Source organism: Pongo abelii, chromosome 6 (genome assembly GCF_028885655.2).
Source record: "Pongo abelii isolate AG06213 chromosome 6, NHGRI_mPonAbe1-v2.0_pri, whole genome shotgun sequence".
Classification (NCBI taxonomy): Eukaryota; Metazoa; Chordata; class Mammalia; order Primates; family Hominidae; genus Pongo; species Pongo abelii.
The window spans coordinates 5,728,368-5,745,573 of NC_071991.2; the positions used below are offsets into that span (position 1 = coordinate 5,728,368).

A 17,206-nucleotide genomic window follows, 5' to 3' on the forward strand; every position below is an offset into this window, starting at 1 on the left:
GTGGTGGCCATGCCCTTCAGCCTATGGAAAGTACATTCTCTGCAGCTGCGTAGCTTGTGTTGGGCTGGTCTCCTGGTCTGCCAGGGTACATGGGGCAGAAATTTTATGGCCACTGTCTCAAAGTGTTCTAGGTGTTGTCAAAATAGCTAAGCATTTGCCTACTAACTACTCCTGTTTTGATTGTCAACATTTATTTATAATCATCTAAAGGACCCATGCATTTTATAGAAAAGACAATATACTTTCCAAAGACCCTGGTTAACTGACATACAAATCTACCAACTAAGAACTGTATTTCTATTAGTTAAGGCTTCTGTGGCTCAACTTTAACTGAGACAAAATATACACTAATGGGCCATTGGGGACACAGATGGGTTAGGGAACTACCCCTGAACCCAAAGTTCATATATAACCAAGAAGTTCAATGACTTCAAGCTACACGAAGTTAGCACTTGACCTATCCACGGTTCTTCATCTGTACAACAAGCATGTCCAGGTTATATGACCTCCTGGGTCCGACTTATAAATCTAACATCTACAACTGCAAGTCAAAAGTACCAAATACCAATATACAAAACCACCTGCGCAGACCCAGCGCAGCAACTTGTACCAAGGTTTGAACCACACATTCACACGTCCAGCAGCCACAGAGACGAAAACGACACGCCAGCCTGTCCTGACCTCACACTCCCCAGTCTGAGCGCCCGGCAGAAGCGCCACATCGCCTTCCTCTCCTGTTTTTTCTTATGGCTGCTGCTGCCTCGGAGCCTGGACTAAGCAAGGCTGTAGGCACGGGGTGAGCACGGTTGCGCCTACTGCTGAGAGTGCCTCTCCCTGCCGGTCTCCTGCTCTCTCTCTGCAGAGCAGAAGACACCGTGGCTACAGACAAGTTCTATTGCCCTTTTATGGTAGAAAAATGAATTGCTTGCTAGCAGTGGTGCCGAGAGAGATGACAGAATGGAAAGTTGTCATTTGTTGTGGTTTTGGCAGCCACAGAATAGTGTTCTCCCCTAGTCATCCTCGGAAGGATGGTGCACACCAGGCATTCACAGAGGGAAAAACAAAACCCCTGGTCAAACTGTTCCCCTATGTGTTCTTCCCTTGCTTTGCCTGTAAACGGATGTGTTTGTTTATGAACAGTGTCAAGCCCCATTGTGGAAATGTACTTTTTACAAAACAAGGTATCAAAAGGCTGTTTGTGTTGCACTGAAAGACTAAGCAGAGGTGCCACAGAAAACATGTTTCCCGTCAGAACGCATCCAAGGAACAGACTTCATTTCCTCACACAACAAGGATGTAGGACTAGGCTGGGCAGGGAGGGGACACCACTTGAAGGAGCGGCTGTGGCTCTCAGCACAACCCAGCACGGCCTTGATCCCTGACTCCTGGGAGGCATGGAAGGACAAGAAAGCAGCCACCAGCTCCAGACAAATCCAGCCCAAGGGGAACCACACTGACATCCACAGTCCGTGTGGTGACGAACAGCAGTTGGTACTGCACGGCTTTAAATTGTTTGTATTTCTGTCAGGAGGCCCATGGAAAAAAAGCAGGGCTCTCAGCAGCTGGGAAAACATGTTGCAAAAGGAGAATTAAGCAATTCTCTGCATGCACATCACAGAGAAATTAAGCTGATCTGAGTGAGAGAAATTAAGCTTATTCAACATGTCTTCGGCTGGAAAACAAGCCTTTTTAAATGAGTGGGAAAAAACTTGTGAAGGTTACGTGGTTTCCTCCTTATGTAAAGCACCTGAGGACTAAAACAAATTCGCTGGCCGGTGGGAATGCAGCAAAGCAGCAACTGCCCAATGATCTACTCCAGGGCAGCCACACACACCAGAGGAAGGAAGAGCAGGCCGGGGCAGCCTCCTAGACACGCGTGCCCAAGATCGTGTCCGATGGGCTCGCATCGGCCACTCTTCACCAAAGCCTCTTCCTTGGCTGCTGCCATCCTCGCTTTTGACTACTGCCCCACGTCTCCCCTCTTGCCCCCAACCTGCCCTTAGAACCAGGTTCCTTCAGGCCAAATCCCACCTAGGTCTTCTGGAAAATGGGAAAAGTAATCATAGCAAATACCTGCAACATTGTACAAACGGGCTCCAGGAGGGCTGTAGGAGGACCGCGTGTCCCCAGGTTACTAGAAATGACTTGCCATAGTAACTACATTGGCAAGGTGTTCCAATTCCCTTGATATTCTATATCTGATCTCTCTCTCCCTCCCACTCCCTTTCAAGGATCTACAAAATTCACCCTCCCACAAGCAGCATGTGATCCCACTGTGTCCCCTCCATTACACCAGCAACAGCTCCAGGGAGGGGGGTAGGGGAAGTCTCCAGAATAAAATCCACCCTCCTTGTTTTGTTTTGCATTGCAAAGCCCTCAACAGGGTCTATTTATCTTCAAAGTCCTGCTTCCTTCTGCTCTGGACACACCTGTCTACTGGCTGACCCTTCACCCAGCTTTGCTAGTGTCATTCTCTGGGCCTGGAGTAAAGTTCTCCCCATCTCCGCCAATAAGACCCCACCAAGGCCTGGTCAGGCCTAGACCCATGTCGCTCATGCAGAGCTGCGTGTTCCTCACAGCAGTCACCATCACTCTCTCATCCCACGGATGGTCAGTTAGGGCCGTGGTTGCCCTTTCTCTTTCTTACTCCCTTTGGCACAGAAATGCTCAATACATATCTGCTGAACGAATGACCAGACTTCAACCAAAGCAGAAATCAGCTCACATGTCTCCAAATAGGCAGATGACAGGCAGCTGGTAATGATCGTGTTTAGAGGAGAAGATGAAGTGTCAGGCAAGGTGAAGGGCAAAACCCTCACTGGCCTCTTCTGTACCATGGCTGGGCTAAGGCTTTTTTATTCTTTTGTTTGTTTAAAGAGATGAGGTCTTGCTATGTTGTCCAGGCTGGCCTCAGCCTCCTGTGCAGCTGGGACTACAAGTGCACACCGCCACTCCCAGCCTGGGGAAAGGTTTTGATGGAGTCCAGAGACAGAAGGTGGGGAAGGGAAGAATCTTCACAGCAGTTTGAGGTGCTCAGGATGCAAGGGTGTTTGCCTGGAGAAGACAGAAGCTAGGAGCACAACAGGTTAGGTCAGAGTAGTAGGTGCTGGCCTTGAGGGTGAAAAGTAGGTTTTTATGGGAGGCAAGAAGGCCTTGAAGCTAAGAGGGCTGTGGGAACATGAGATGTTTTTAGCAGCAAAGTCTAACAGAGCAGGGGAGGGAAGGGCAAAAGGACAAGCTGTAGTCAAAGATAAGAGAGGAAGAAATTGTGATCTATTTCACTCTCTTTGGGCTAGAATCTGGATCAGCTTCTCAGACATAGGCAGCTTTTGAAACTTAAAATGCTTTTCATACAAGCTTCTGATGGGAAATAAAACTGAAAAAAAAAGTACTTTTATGAGGCTACGGGGATTTCATCTGAGAAACTCTCTTAGCCTGTTTATTTTTGAAAAGCAAATGCCAATCCTAGTTTTAAAATCTTCGGTTTTCTAGAAATCACAGTGTTTGGACTAGAGGGACACTCAAAAGGTCATGTGGGCTCTCTTCTGGTTGCAGCTGGACTGCATGTAAGCAGTTGTCCTGGAGCAAGGAGGGTCTGTTACAGGCTGTACAATGCTCTCAACACAGAACCCCAGGCTTCCTGGGAACCCAATTCATCGGTTACAATGAAGTCCAGTGAGCTGTCTTAGATTCTTTTATACACACACACACACACACACACACACACACACGCATGCATGCATGCTGGAGTACAGTGGCACAATCATGGTTCACAGCGGCCTCGATCTTCTGGGCTCAGGTGATCTTCCCACCTCAGCCTCCCGAGTAGCTGGGACTACAGATGCACAGCACCATGCCTTACTAATTTTTTTTCTATTTTGTGTAGAGACGAGGTGGTGCTTTGTTGCCCAGGCTGGTTTTGAACTCATAACCTCAAGCAATCCTCCTGCCTCATTCTCCCAAAGTGCTGGAATTATAGGCATGAGCCACCACTCCGGCCTCTTGGATTCTTCATAGGTAGTTTAAGTCTGTTTTCCCAGAGAAGCTGGAAAACACCAGGTCCCTACCACTTATATAGAAGAATCTTGTGCAGAGAAACTACACAGGAAGCCTTCCCTCCTCTAGGATGAAGAGCCCTTTAACCTTCCCCCAAAAAGCTGTTAACATTTTCCTGTTATGTTACACATTTTCTCATCTCTTAAAAAAGTGAACAAGCCACAAAACAGAACATTCGAATAAGGGTCTTTCCAGTCCCCAAGAGTGAACTGGAAAGCAGCAAAGCAAACCAAAACAATGAGAGCACAGATAAAGCTAACACTGAAGACAACTAGAGTTTTTGACTTGTTTTTTTTAAACTAACTTTTTATTGTAGAAAATTTTAAACATATACAAAGGCAGAGGATGTAATGAACCCTATGCACCCATTATCGTGTTTAATAATGATCGACTCATAACTAATCTCAGCTTATCTATACCCTACCTGTTCACTCATCCCCTCTCCTTCAGTATAATTTTGAAGCAAATCCCAGATTACAAATCTTTTCATTTATAAATATTTCAGTTTGTATCTGCAAAAGATAAAGACTCTTGAAACTAATGCAGCATATCAAAATTACACCTAAAAACACAAATAACAATGAGAAACCCAAGATTTGACTCCTGATGCTGTCACTTACTAGCTGTGTGACTTTGAGCAGATAAGGAGTAAAAAGCCCCTAAAACCCAGGAAGTTTTATTAGCAAATACCTAGACCTCAGCCTGTTTTAACTATGATGCCAAACTCCCTGCTCAAGCTACTCTTCCCATACTGACCCTGATGACCTGACAGAATTGCACACTAGCTTTTTGTTGTGTTCCTCACCCACAACCTCAGCAGATTGGTTTTTGTTTCTCATCACTACTCTGCATTACCAAGGATATTCAGAGTCCATCTTCTCAAGGGAATTGTACAGAAACAGAGCACGAACTGTTATTTAGTTTCAGAAGAGATGGCAGGGACTGCTGCCTTAGCCTGTTACGCTGGACATGAAGGGCAGCAGGCTTTCTGGGGCTGGGTGGTTGATTCCACTTGCAGTGATGTACTGGCCACAGATACAGACACATATTTTCTAACTGTGGTCTGTGGGAAGGCTATGTGGCCTCTGGGGACTGGAGATGTGACAGAGACCCTCTGTATTCTTTATCTTTGTCTCAAAGTCAGGGAAGACACTGAGGAATAAAAGGCCTTTTACGTTCTCAGCTACCACATTGCAACTGGAATCTGACCTTGAATTCAAGAATAAACACAAGAAATTCCACCCAACAGCAGCTTCAGCTTAGGCTTTGCTCTCATCTTGCTCGATGCGCTGAACACTCCTCTTTGCTACTGTTCCCCTTCTCACATTCCCCGCCCTGACACAGACACCCACGGGGACAGGGGGTGTTTTCATGCTTGTGGTATTACCATAGCAACAATTTCTCTTCTACCTGGAAGGCTGGAAACCCTGCAGTGCTCTGTGCTGAGAATGCAAAGAGGGAACACTATCACTTTGCACCTCAGCACACACCACAAGTTGCACACGTGCACTCACACACAGCCCCTTCTCAAGGACATCACAATAAGATCATGACAACAAATCAGGATGCTGACACCTAGCAACACAAAATCAGTGCAATGACAAAAAGGAGGTAAAACATTTCTTCTAAAAAGATATTTTGTAGGTATCAATTCTTGAGGGATTTTTAATGTGAGATTTCTAACATGCATCTCTCCTTTGATGAGGCCACAGGCACAGAAAAACGTCATTAAATTATTTTAGTAAAATATACAAAGGAACTTAATAGGTGGTGTGTGGTTTCTAGAAAGAGGGCCACTCCAAGCTTCCGATCCCCACAGGCTGTGACAAGCCTGAGAAGCAATGGCTAACTAGTACACAAAACCACAAAAAAGAGCCACTATATTTTAATTAAGTACCCACAGAAACTCGTTAAAAATCCACAGAGAATCTTTTTCTATGAGTACTACAGACAGTGTGTTTTAGTAGAAACCAAAAATAACAACAACAAAGAGACAAGTAGGTGTGTCCTTCCACAAGGATAGTCCAAGGTGAGCAGCCCTGGCATCCAAGCCTGCCCGCTGCTGTGGGTGGCAGGATGACCAGTGCCCTCCCAGTAGGACAAAAACTCATGCCCAATGCACCAAGAAGACAAAGCCTGGATTCCCACCTCTCCACTGCCACTAATTCGGAGTTCTCTAGCATAGTGTATCGCTGTCTTTGTTTCTAGGCCCTTCCTATACTCATTTCTTTTGAATGTCATCCCTGAGATTCTAAACCTTCTGGGTAGGAATAAGAAATCAACATGAAACCTGAGAGAAGGAGCACAGCAGTGCTGTGGACAGACAGTGCAGACCCTGAGAGTGGGAGCACACACAAGACGGCCTCCCCCAGCACATGGCTCTCCCCAGGTTGCACAGGGCCTTTCTCTGAACTTGAATAACGTGGACTAAAGGAGAGCTGTCATTTCTTATAGAATGTATCGGTTAGCAAAAAAATCAGCTTTAAAAATCTACCCCTTTACATGGCAGAACACGGGGGAGCTGGTAGAAATGAGCTGAGTGGTGAGTGATGAGTCATCTTCTGCTCCCTGATGGGATTTTCCACCTGCCCACTTTAGGGGAACTCCATGCTCTTGTGGCAGCAGGTTCACAAAACTGGAGGCAGTTCCCCCTTTCTAGGATCTTCGTTCATCTCCTGAGGCCGCACATCTGCACACACTATCCTCACTGGGCAGCTACTACTTCGTGACACAAAGTGCCAGGCACTGCACTTGACGCTTTACCCATGCTGTTTCCATTGGTTTTGCACAAAAGCTCTACGAGGTAGGTGCAACCGTTCTTATTGTACAGGGAAAGGAAATGTGGCTTAGGGAGATCAAGTATTCACCCTATGTCACAAAGCTAGTGAGTGGAGGAGCTAGAATTAAAGCATAAGTGGGTTTAGTATCAAAATCCCTTGTCTTAACCACTGAGCTATACCGTTTCCCTCACTGTGATGCAGCAACAGCCACGCATTTCACTGCCATTCACAGCCTCACAGCACCCAGTGCTGTGCAGAGTTGCACATCAATCAACACTTCTCACGTAAGGGCTTCAAAAGAACTCTTGAAACAGACAACTTACTATGAAAGCCCAGCAAAAGACGTGTCCCAAACAATGCCTCTTCATGTGAATGGAACAGGAGGTTCGTGAGTGGTCTCCTGAGAAGGTGGAAACACTAACCGACGAAAGCAGCTCAGGACCAGAAGAGAGCACCAGGATGTTGTCTGGGACAAGGAAGAGCCAGGACCATTTCCTAGGGATCAGGGAGGTCGGCAACATCTGAGGCCCCAGGTCGCTGCCGGGTCCTCGGAGCCCACGCTGACTCTAGACTTCCTTGGCTCTGAAATGCAGGTGGGTGTGGGCTCTGCCACCTGCCGGGGGGTCAGCAGTTGCCTCTGCGAGTTTCGAGGGGAGAAACCTGAGGGGCTACAGCAGCCTGCAGTGGGAGTGGGAGTGGCAGCATAGTCCATGTTCACTCACAGCTCCCAGCCTCCTCCAAGGCGGGCCAAGGGGAGAGGCAGGTGCTTCTACCATTAGCGTCTGACATGAGGGATAAAGTAGCTGAAATACAGGGGTAAAAAACTATTTCTGTAGGGCCAAGCAGAAACAAAAATAAATTTTTTATTCATATTGGCGTTTTGGTTTAATGCATATGTATTTTTACCTTTCCCTACTTCGGGTTGTCAGCTCTCTCCCTTCTGAATAATCACTGAAACAGCAAACATGGTATTTGACTCTTAATGGGAAGGCAGGGTGGGAAGAGAGGCAAGCAACATTTGCCTTTTATTATTTTTCTTCTTCTTTAAAAGAATCTAACAAACACATCTACTCTATACTGTATTTACTGTGCTTCAATAGCAGGCAAGGGAAGAGGATGTACTTGTGTGTGTAATTAACCAAAATCTTCCCAGGATCAACAAGTCTGTGATGAACAGATTCACTATGCTTTTAAATTTTAAAAAGTGAAAACTGACAAAAGTACTCAGACACAAGTAGAGTTAAAAATCCTGAAGCCTCCTTGCTATGACGCCAGCCCTGCTCAGTACTTTATGGAAGGGAGGCTCACAGGGATGGTGTCTGCGACCCACTCTGAGGTTGTTTTAAGGCAAGGAGGCTTCCCTTTGAGTTCTCAGCTCTCCCATTTACCGTCACCTGACTTTAAGCCAGTGTCTATTTTGTAGGGCTGCTGCGGGGACCAATATGAGCTGAAAGCTCTACCAGGCACCCTATATGATATACCTGTAAGGGAGCATCCTTCTGTGGCCTGAACCTGAAGCTCTTCAGAGGGACCCATGCTGGGCTCTGAAGGAAGTGACTCACCTTGGAGGAGCAACGGCAGGTCACATTCCATGATAAGAAATTCTCACACCACCCTCCTTCATATTTGACTCACATTATGCAGCATGGACTTCCACTCCAGTAAATGAGTCCTCATTCGTGGGCTTAAAAATCTTTTTGTTACCCAGATATTTGGTTCTTGTCAACGCTACTTCCTGAATAAAGGTCTTGCCTGATAGTAGGAACAAGTGGCCCAAGCTTCATTCATCTCTAGATAAATGTGAAGGCCTGTGCTCAGCACAGGAGTCAGCTGACTGGCTGGGCCCCAAATTAGAGTGCTGTTATTAAGTGCCAACCACCCGCCATCACAGCTGGAGCAGCCCTGGCACTGATAGCTGGTCCACACTCATTTACATTCTCTTCACGCAGCCATGCAGCTACTGTAGGCTGCAGATGCCTGTTTTTTAACCAGCAAACTGGTTCACTGCAGATGTGAATTTTGGTTGTATTTCACGGCTGTAAAGTTAAAAACAGCAAATGCTACAAAGAATAGGATGGGAACCTAGAAAGGGCAGAAAAACAAGCAGAGAAGAAAGCTGGCAGGTGAGAAAGGATAAATAAATACAAGTGACATTGGGAAAAGATGGGTGGTTACACAACTACACACACATTTGCAGTTTCCACGAAAAGACTACACCAGATGTTCTTCAGTTATTCTGATTAAACTCTCACCACCTGATGGTCTCTCCTCGTTAGCGCTTGCTTCATGAGTGTGCCTAAACCTCCACCTCGTGGCCCTAAGTTTCTGGAAAACTTGACTTACATAGCTCTGGGTTTATAAAGCAAAGTTATGGCTGTGGCAAGGCAGAAAAGACTCAACAGTGAAACTTCTGACCCTAAGAATACATATTCCAGAAGCATCACCTTCAAATCTCCTTTTATGTAACACTCTTCAGTCTCACACCAAACACACCCAATTCATTCCTAAAAGCAGCACGCTGAAAACAAACTAATGAATTCTTTATCTGAGAACACACAAGGGAGCTGAGAGCCTTGACAAAAGCATTCCATCATATCAATGAAACAAAGACTCTCTCCATTTCATCAAAGATACAGTGTCTTATTCTTCAGGGATTCCAGAGGAATGATTCCAGCCATTCAAGTTCTCCTCCAGAGAGCGCATTAATATAAACGCCTCATTTCAGAGCGACAAGTTCCTGAAAAGCCAACTGGAATTTATATTACTGGCAAAGACACCGCAATGACAAAGCAGGTGCCCTTAGTCTCACACGGGTCAAAATTAGCTTGTGGCTCATGTCTTAAATATTGGGAATCCTCAAGGATTAGCGACTGCTTTAGCCATCTTGCTAGAAAGAATGGCATAAGGAGAATTTGCATAATTGAGAAAGGTAAAAGCGTATGTGCTAATAACATGGACATCTTAGATAAAGTCTAAATGCATGTAGTGGTTTGCTTTAGTACTGAGCCTAAAAGAACTGTGTCAATTCTGCTTACAAAACAGTGTTTTGCTGACACATACTTTTCAAACACCCAAGAGGAAGAAAACCCTTTCCTCATGGATCATCTGTGCCACCTAGTGGCAGCTCGTTCCACAGCCCACAAATAAGGACAGAAGATTTAGGCATAAACTCTCCTTTCTCATCCAAAGGACAAGGTGGGGACTTCTCTCATTCCACTGGTGGTCACTGAGCCAGCTCCACCAGGCTGTCACTGCCTCAGGTCCCCATATAACATTTTTCACTTTATTTTCCATGATGGGCCAAACACCTACAACCCTTACCCTAACATTAGAAACTAAATGTGAATGCTATTATCCGTAGGTGAAAGTCATGTTCTGAAGCATACTGTAATCCATCATGTAATCATAACACACATTCTCTCCACTGCAAAACATTGCTGAGGGGCATAAAAAGATGTGAATAAATGAAAAGACATACTTTAAACTTAGCATGGCCCAGCATTTCTACGCTAATAATCTCCCTGATGGGCACCTTACCCCTCTCCTCCTCTCTCCTCCTTTTGCTGCTCATTTCAGACTCCAAAATCTTTTTCCAGCCTAGATCTCTCCCTGTGTTACTGACCCGGGTTCACTGATCTAGGGTCACTGATTTATGGAGCACCTACTATGTGCCAGGCATCGTAAAAACACGTACACACTGGATGTCTCCCCTAAAAACTCAACATGTCCAAAACAAAAGTAATCTCTCCTGAATCTTTTGGATTCCATTTCCAGTTTTGTAAACAGCATCATCAACTACATAGTGGTCCACACCAGACAAGCCTGTGAGGCCTCTGGCTTTCTCCCCACCTTCACATGCAACACATCACCTTCTAATCCTCTACCTCTCAAATCTGCCCCTGTTCTCCAACTCCAAGGGCAGTTATGGTCCTTATGATCCTTATCAGTCAGGATGTGCTAGGTTATGCTGCTGGAACAAACTCAAACCTCAGTAGCTCAAAACAGACTTTGTTCTCACTCATGTTGCACATCCCTCTTGGCAGAGGGAGAAAAAAATGAACCATATGCCCTTTAAAAAAAACTGTGGTAGGCTGGGCGCGGTGGCTCAACCTGTAATCCCAGCACTTTGGGAGGCCAAGGTGGGCGGATCACCTGAGGTCGGGAGTTCGAGACCAGACGGACCAACATGGAGAAACCCTGTCTCTACAAAAATACAACATTAGCCGGGGATGGTGGCACATGCATGTAATCCCAGCTACTCGGGAGGCTGGGGCAGGAGAATTGCTTGAACCCGGGAGGCGGAGGTTATGGTGAGCTAAGATCATGCCATTGCACTCCAGCCTGGGCAAGAAGAGCAAAACTCCATCTCAACAAAAACAAAAACAAAAACAAAACAAAACAAAACACCACTTTGGGAGGCCGAAGCAGGTGGAGGATCACGAGGTCAGGAGATCAAGATCATCCTGGCTAACATGGTGAAACCCCGTCTCTACTAAAAATGCAAAAAATTAGCCGGGCGTGGTGGCATGTGCCTGTAGTCCCAGCTATTCAGGAGGCTGAGGCAGGAGAATCGCTTGAACCCGGGAGGTGGAGGTTGCAGTGAGCCGAGATTGCACCACTGCACTCCAGCCTGAGCAACAGAGCGATATTCCAGATTAAAAAAAAAAAAAAAATTGTGGTAAAAACACACAATACAAAAACTACCCAATTAACACATTTTTAAGTGTACAGGGTCTGTTAGCAAAATGTTGTACAGCTGATCTCTAAACAACTTCATCTGGCATGACCGAAACTTCCCACTGCACAGTGACTCCCCACTTTGCCTTCTCCCAGCCTCTGGCACCCAGGGTTCTACTTTGTGTTTCTATGAGTCTGACTACTTTAGATCCTGCATTTAAGTGGAATCGTGCAGTATTTGTCCTTCTATGACTGGCTAATTGCACTGAGCATGATATCCCTCAAGGTTTATCTGTGTTGTAGTATGTGCCAGGAGTTCCTTCTTTTCAAAGGCTGCATAATATACCACATTTTAACCATTCATCTGTTGACGAACCTATCAGTAAGTTGTTTCCATCTCGTGGCCACTGTGAATAATGCTGCAATGAACACAGGAACATGCTGAGATCCTTTCTCAAAGGATCTCAATTCCTTTCCACTGGCTGCCTTTTCACTCTGTTGATGGTTTCCTTTGCTGAAAGCATCTTAGAAGTCACTTGCCTATTTTTTGCTTTTGTCACCTTGTTTTTGGTATTATACCCAGGAAATTATTGCCAAGACTGATGTCATGAAGCTTTCCACCTATGTTTTCTTCTAGTTTTTATAGTTTCAGGTCTTACACTTAAGTCTTTAATCCAGTTAAAGAGTTGATTTTTGTGTTATGGTATGAGATATGGTATCAGGGTCTAATTTCATTCTTCTGCATGTGGATATTCAGTTTACAGAGCACCATTAATCAGAGACTAACTTTTCCCCCGGTGGGTGTTCTTTGCACCCTTGTTGAGGATCAGCTGATCATAAATGTGTGGATTTATTTCTGAGCACTGTATTATGTTCCATTGGTCTACATGTCTGCCTGTTTCAATTACTGTAGCTTTGTAATATGTTTTGAAGTCAGGAAGTGTGAGGCTTCCAGCTTTGTTCTTCTTTCTTAAGACTGTCTAGGATATTTGGGATCCTTTGTGGTTCCATATGCATTTTAGGGATGTCTTTCCATTTATTTATGTCTTCTTTAATTATGTCAGTAGTTTTTTATAGTTTTCAGTGTATAAGTCTTTCCCCACTCCTTGGTTAAGTTGTTCCTAAGTATTCCAACTTTTTTGATGTATTATAAATTAGATTTTCTTAATTTCTCTTTTTGGAGTGTTTGTTAGTGTACAGAAACGAAACTGATTTTTATGTGCTGATTTTGTATCCTGCACCTTTACTGAATGTATTAATTCTAACAAGTTTTTTGTGGAAATTGCAGATTTTTCTATGTATAAGATCATATTACCTGTGAACTTGCATGGATATAGATGCTTTTGCTTTTTCCTGCCAAATAGCTCTAGCTAGGGCTTCCAGTGTTATGTAGCATGGAAGTGGTGAGAGTGATATCCTTGCCTTGTTCCTGATCTTAGTAAAAAAAAAGCTTTTCTGTGTGTGTGTGTGGGTTTTTTTTTTTTTGAGACAGACTCTCACTCTGTCGCCCAGGCTGGAGTACAGCGGCACAATCTCCGCTCACTGCAACCTCCATCTCCCTGGTTCAAGTGATTCTCTCCTGCCTCAGCCTCCCAAGTAGCTGGGATTACAGGCGCACGCAACCACACCCAGCTCAATTTTTGCATTTTTAGTAGAGACAGAGTTCTGCCATGTTGGCCAGGCTGGTCTCGAACTCCAGAATTCAGGTGATCCACTTGCCTCGGCCTCCCACAGTGCCAGGATGACAGGTGGGAGCCACCATGCCCGGACAGTGTGTTCTTTAGTTCTCATACTTTGTGAATTTTCCTGCTGTTTGTGATTTCTAAGTTTATCGCCTTGTGGCTGGAAAAGATATTTGGAATGATTTTGATCATAAATTTGTTAAGACCTGTATTATGATCTAATATTCTCCATCCTGGAAAATGCTCCATGTGCAACAGAGGAGAAAAAGTGTTTTCTGTGCCTGTTGGCTAGAATGTTTTGTATGTGTCTGTTAGGTCTATAGTGTTGTTCAAGTCAGCTGTTTCCTTACTAATCTTCTGCCTGGTGGTGCTAACAATGATTGAAAGTGAGGTATTGCAATCTCCTACTATTTTTGTGTTATTTTTCCCTTTGGTTGTCAATATTTGCTTCACATATTTGGGTGCACTGATGTCGGGTGCATATACAGGTGGTCTCCAACTTACAATGGTTTAATTTACACTTTTTGACTTTACTGTGGTGTGAAAGTGATACACATTCAATAGAAACTGTAATTCAAGTACCCATACAATCATTCTCTTTTTCACTTTCAGTATAGTATTCAATAAATTACATGAGATACTCATACTTTATCCTAAAATAGGCTTCCTGCGAGAAGATTTTGCTAAATTGTAGGCTAATGTAAGTGCTCAGGCTTTTGTTTTCCTTTTTTCAGGAGCTTGCAAGCTCTTGCTTCTTCTGGTGCCTGTCTGAGGTACCACAGGCCCTCTGGAGCTGCTGTAAGCTGCCCAGCTCTTTTTTGGCCTCAGCAGCTCCAAGGCATCTAGAGTAGGTTGGGTTCTGCCAGCAGTGAGTTGGGTGAGACAGAAGCCAGTCCCTCAGGCACCCCCTTGAGAAGCCCAAATGCTGAACACATGCTCTACTCTTCCCCTGGACCCAAAAAGCAGCCTTCGAGGTGCACTGGACTCTGCCTACTGTACCGTGGGTCCTCTGGGGCAGTACAAACCACCCAGCTTTCTCTTGTTCTCAGCAGCCCCCAGGGACCTAGACCATGCCAGGTCCCATCAGTGCTTCATCAAGTGAGACAGAAACCAGAAGTCTTGGGCGGGCTCCAGAAAACCTAGAATGCTGGACCCATGTTCCAACTCCTTCCCTCCAGAGAAAAGCAGGGAGAGGGCAATGAGAAGTCAGTACGTTCTAGTTTCACCATCCCATTTGTCCTCAGTGGTCCCCAACCTGGTGCCCTTTCCTGTGAGACAAGACAGGAACTAGTCCCTTGAGCAGCCTCCTGAAAGGCCTGAATATTAGATATATGTTCCAGTCTTCTTTTTCCTCCCCAGAAAGATGCCAGGAGTTGGGAGTTTCCTCCCAATAACACGGTGCTGTGCCAGGGGGAGGAGCTCTGGAGAGCCAGCGTCACAAACTCCCAAGCCTTTGATGCAACTGGTTTCTGGATTTCTCACAGAGAGAAACTGGTCCTTCCATTGTTGTTGAACTGGTATCTCTATGGGAAAAAGAGGGTCTGGGGCTTTCTCTTCTGTCATCTTGACATTACCCCACACCACATGCCTTTATGGCTTTTTCTGCAAGTGATCTAACTACTCACGTTTCACTGACCACAAGAAGCTACATGGCTACCTCCAAGTTCAGCAGGCCATGTATATTCCTCCCATAGACAGAAACTAAAACACATGTGGTGTTCCTATTTGGGATCTTAAGAGCCCCTGGGAAGCTCCCACCAACATCCCAAGTTGATGTTCACTAGATGCTGTTCCAGACGCATGTGTGCCCTCAGGCTTTTATTTTTTAAATTTCTTTCTTTTAAAGACAGAGTCTTAGTCTGTTGTCCAGGCTAGAGTGCAGTGGTGCAATCATGGCTCAGTGCACCCTCAATCTCCTGGGCTCAAGTGATTGTCCTGCCTCAGTCTCTTAAGTAGCTAGGACTATGGGCACACACCACCATGCCCAGCTGAGTTTTAAAATTTTTTTTGTAGAGATAGGGTCTATGTTGCTCAGGCTGGTCTCGAACTCCTGGTCTCAAGAGATCCTCCTGCCTCAGCCTCTCAAAGTGAGATTACAGGCATGAGCCACTGGGCAACAAATGCAGCTGCTTTTAAATGTCCTCAGGCTGGTGGTGGTGGCTTACACCTGTAATACCAGCACTTTGGGAGGCTGAGGTGGGCAGATCACTGGAGGCCAGGAGTTCAGGACCAGCCTGGCCAACATGGTGAAACCTCATCTCTACTAAAAATATAAAAATCAGTCAGGCGTGGTGGTGCATACCTGTGATGCCAGCTACTTGGGAGGCTGAGGCAGGAGAATTGCTTGAAGCCAGGAGGAGGTTGCAGTGAGCTGAGATCATGCCACTGCACTCCAGCCTGGGCGACAGAGTGAGACCCTGTCTCAAAATTTAAAAAAAAAAAAAAAAAAAAAAAAAAGTCCTCAGAGAATAATGGTCTCTCCTCTTCTTTGGCCTTCCCAATTGTACATAAGCACTTTCACTGGCAGACCTTCTTTGAAACCTTACCAGGAAATGTAGTTCCCAGCTCCTTCTAAGCAACTCATGAAGACCCAAGAGGCTGTGCAGTACTGTACGTTTCTCACCTGGACTACGCGATAGGCAAGTAGACTTTCCTTATATTTTACCTCTCCTCACCTCAGGACAGTGTGCTGCATAGGCCTGCCCCTACTCAGCTTATGAGCCTCCTTCACACTCCTAGCACCAGTAAGCGTCCACATTGCTGCCACTCCTGGGGCCTAGAACATTTCTCCATCTCCACTCCACTCCCACCCTTTCCATCCTTTGGCTACTTCCTCCTTATCTGCTGCATCTTAGCGCAGGCATCACCTCCCCAGGCAGTCCAGCACCTGACCCATTGGAAGCACACAAGGGACAGGCTGGCACTCTGCTTTCTTAAGAGCTGCAAGATGCCAGTGACTGTTGTGACAATTGTTATAGCAACAGCCTGGGGTGCAAACATATAAAATGGCCAGAAATATTAATGCTGAAAACAAAAGAAATAAAGTTTTGATCCATTAGTTTAGTTTATTCTTCCTTTTCTTATCTCTACCTTAATTTCTTTACTTTCCCCAAGGCAAAGATATCGCAGTGTTCAACTCAAATCATGCAATTTTAGAAAAATGGCTTAGAACGTATTTGTCTAGGTGGATGCTAATATTCACTAAAAACTCTAAGTGGCTTCTAAATAGCTGACAAATTTTAAGACATTCTTAGTTCACAGGGCGCCAAGTTAAAGAGAACAAAGATCTGCAACAGTAATGCGCCTAGACAGCTCTGCTCCCACATAATATAGTCAGTTCTTATGAGGAGAAACAGTCAAATAAATAACCTACCAGATGTGAGGGAGATGCCACTATGATGCCCAGTTCTTTAATCAAAGAAGCGTCATTTGGACTTTGAAAATGGCAAAAGGTGTATGTGTGGGGAGGGAGGGGTATTTCAGCACAGGTGGTGAAGAGAGCAAGCAAGAAAAATGTTGACACAGTGGAAGAAAAACTAAACACTTCCCACTTTACATTATAGTATCTGTCCTAAAGAAGATGATATAAAACAGGAATCCAGAGCTTTGTAACTAGAGTGGCAAGAGTGGCTGCCATCTCAGTAAGCATGTCAACCGTCACTCACAAAGTACTCATCCTCATTTGCTTATGAAAAGGAAAGCACTCAAATCCTTCTTATACATCACCAGTCTGGTAAACAGCAGATATTTGGGCCATGAGGGCAGCCCATAATACCATAATTCAATATACATCTAGAAAAAAATGTGCCTCCCTACCTTTCGGCAGTGAGGATTAGGACAGCTGAACCTCTTCACATCACTGTCCAACAGGGCCGGAAAGCTACAGGACGGGCACCTAAAGTCAGAACAGCAGAAGTGACATTACTCCAAACATGAAAGCCTGATCTGGCTGCAGCTCCACGTGGCTGTTCATATGAAGATGGAGTTTTGAGCTGGACAGTCACATCCCCT

At 45.2% G+C, this 17,206-nt stretch overlaps 1 protein-coding gene across 2 annotated transcripts in view; it reads right to left on the reverse strand.

The window, feature by feature from the left end:
* The window catches only part of RNF216 (ring finger protein 216), a 158,549-nt gene that overhangs the window by 72,544 nt on the left and 68,799 nt on the right, over positions 1–17,206 (reverse strand). For both annotated transcript variants that reach the window (XM_002817670.6, XM_002817671.5), the window contains exon 13: positions 17,012–17,090. In XM_002817670.6, coding sequence (XP_002817716.1) covers positions 17,012–17,090 — 79 coding nt within the window. The remainder of the gene's footprint in view (positions 1–17,011; positions 17,091–17,206) is intronic.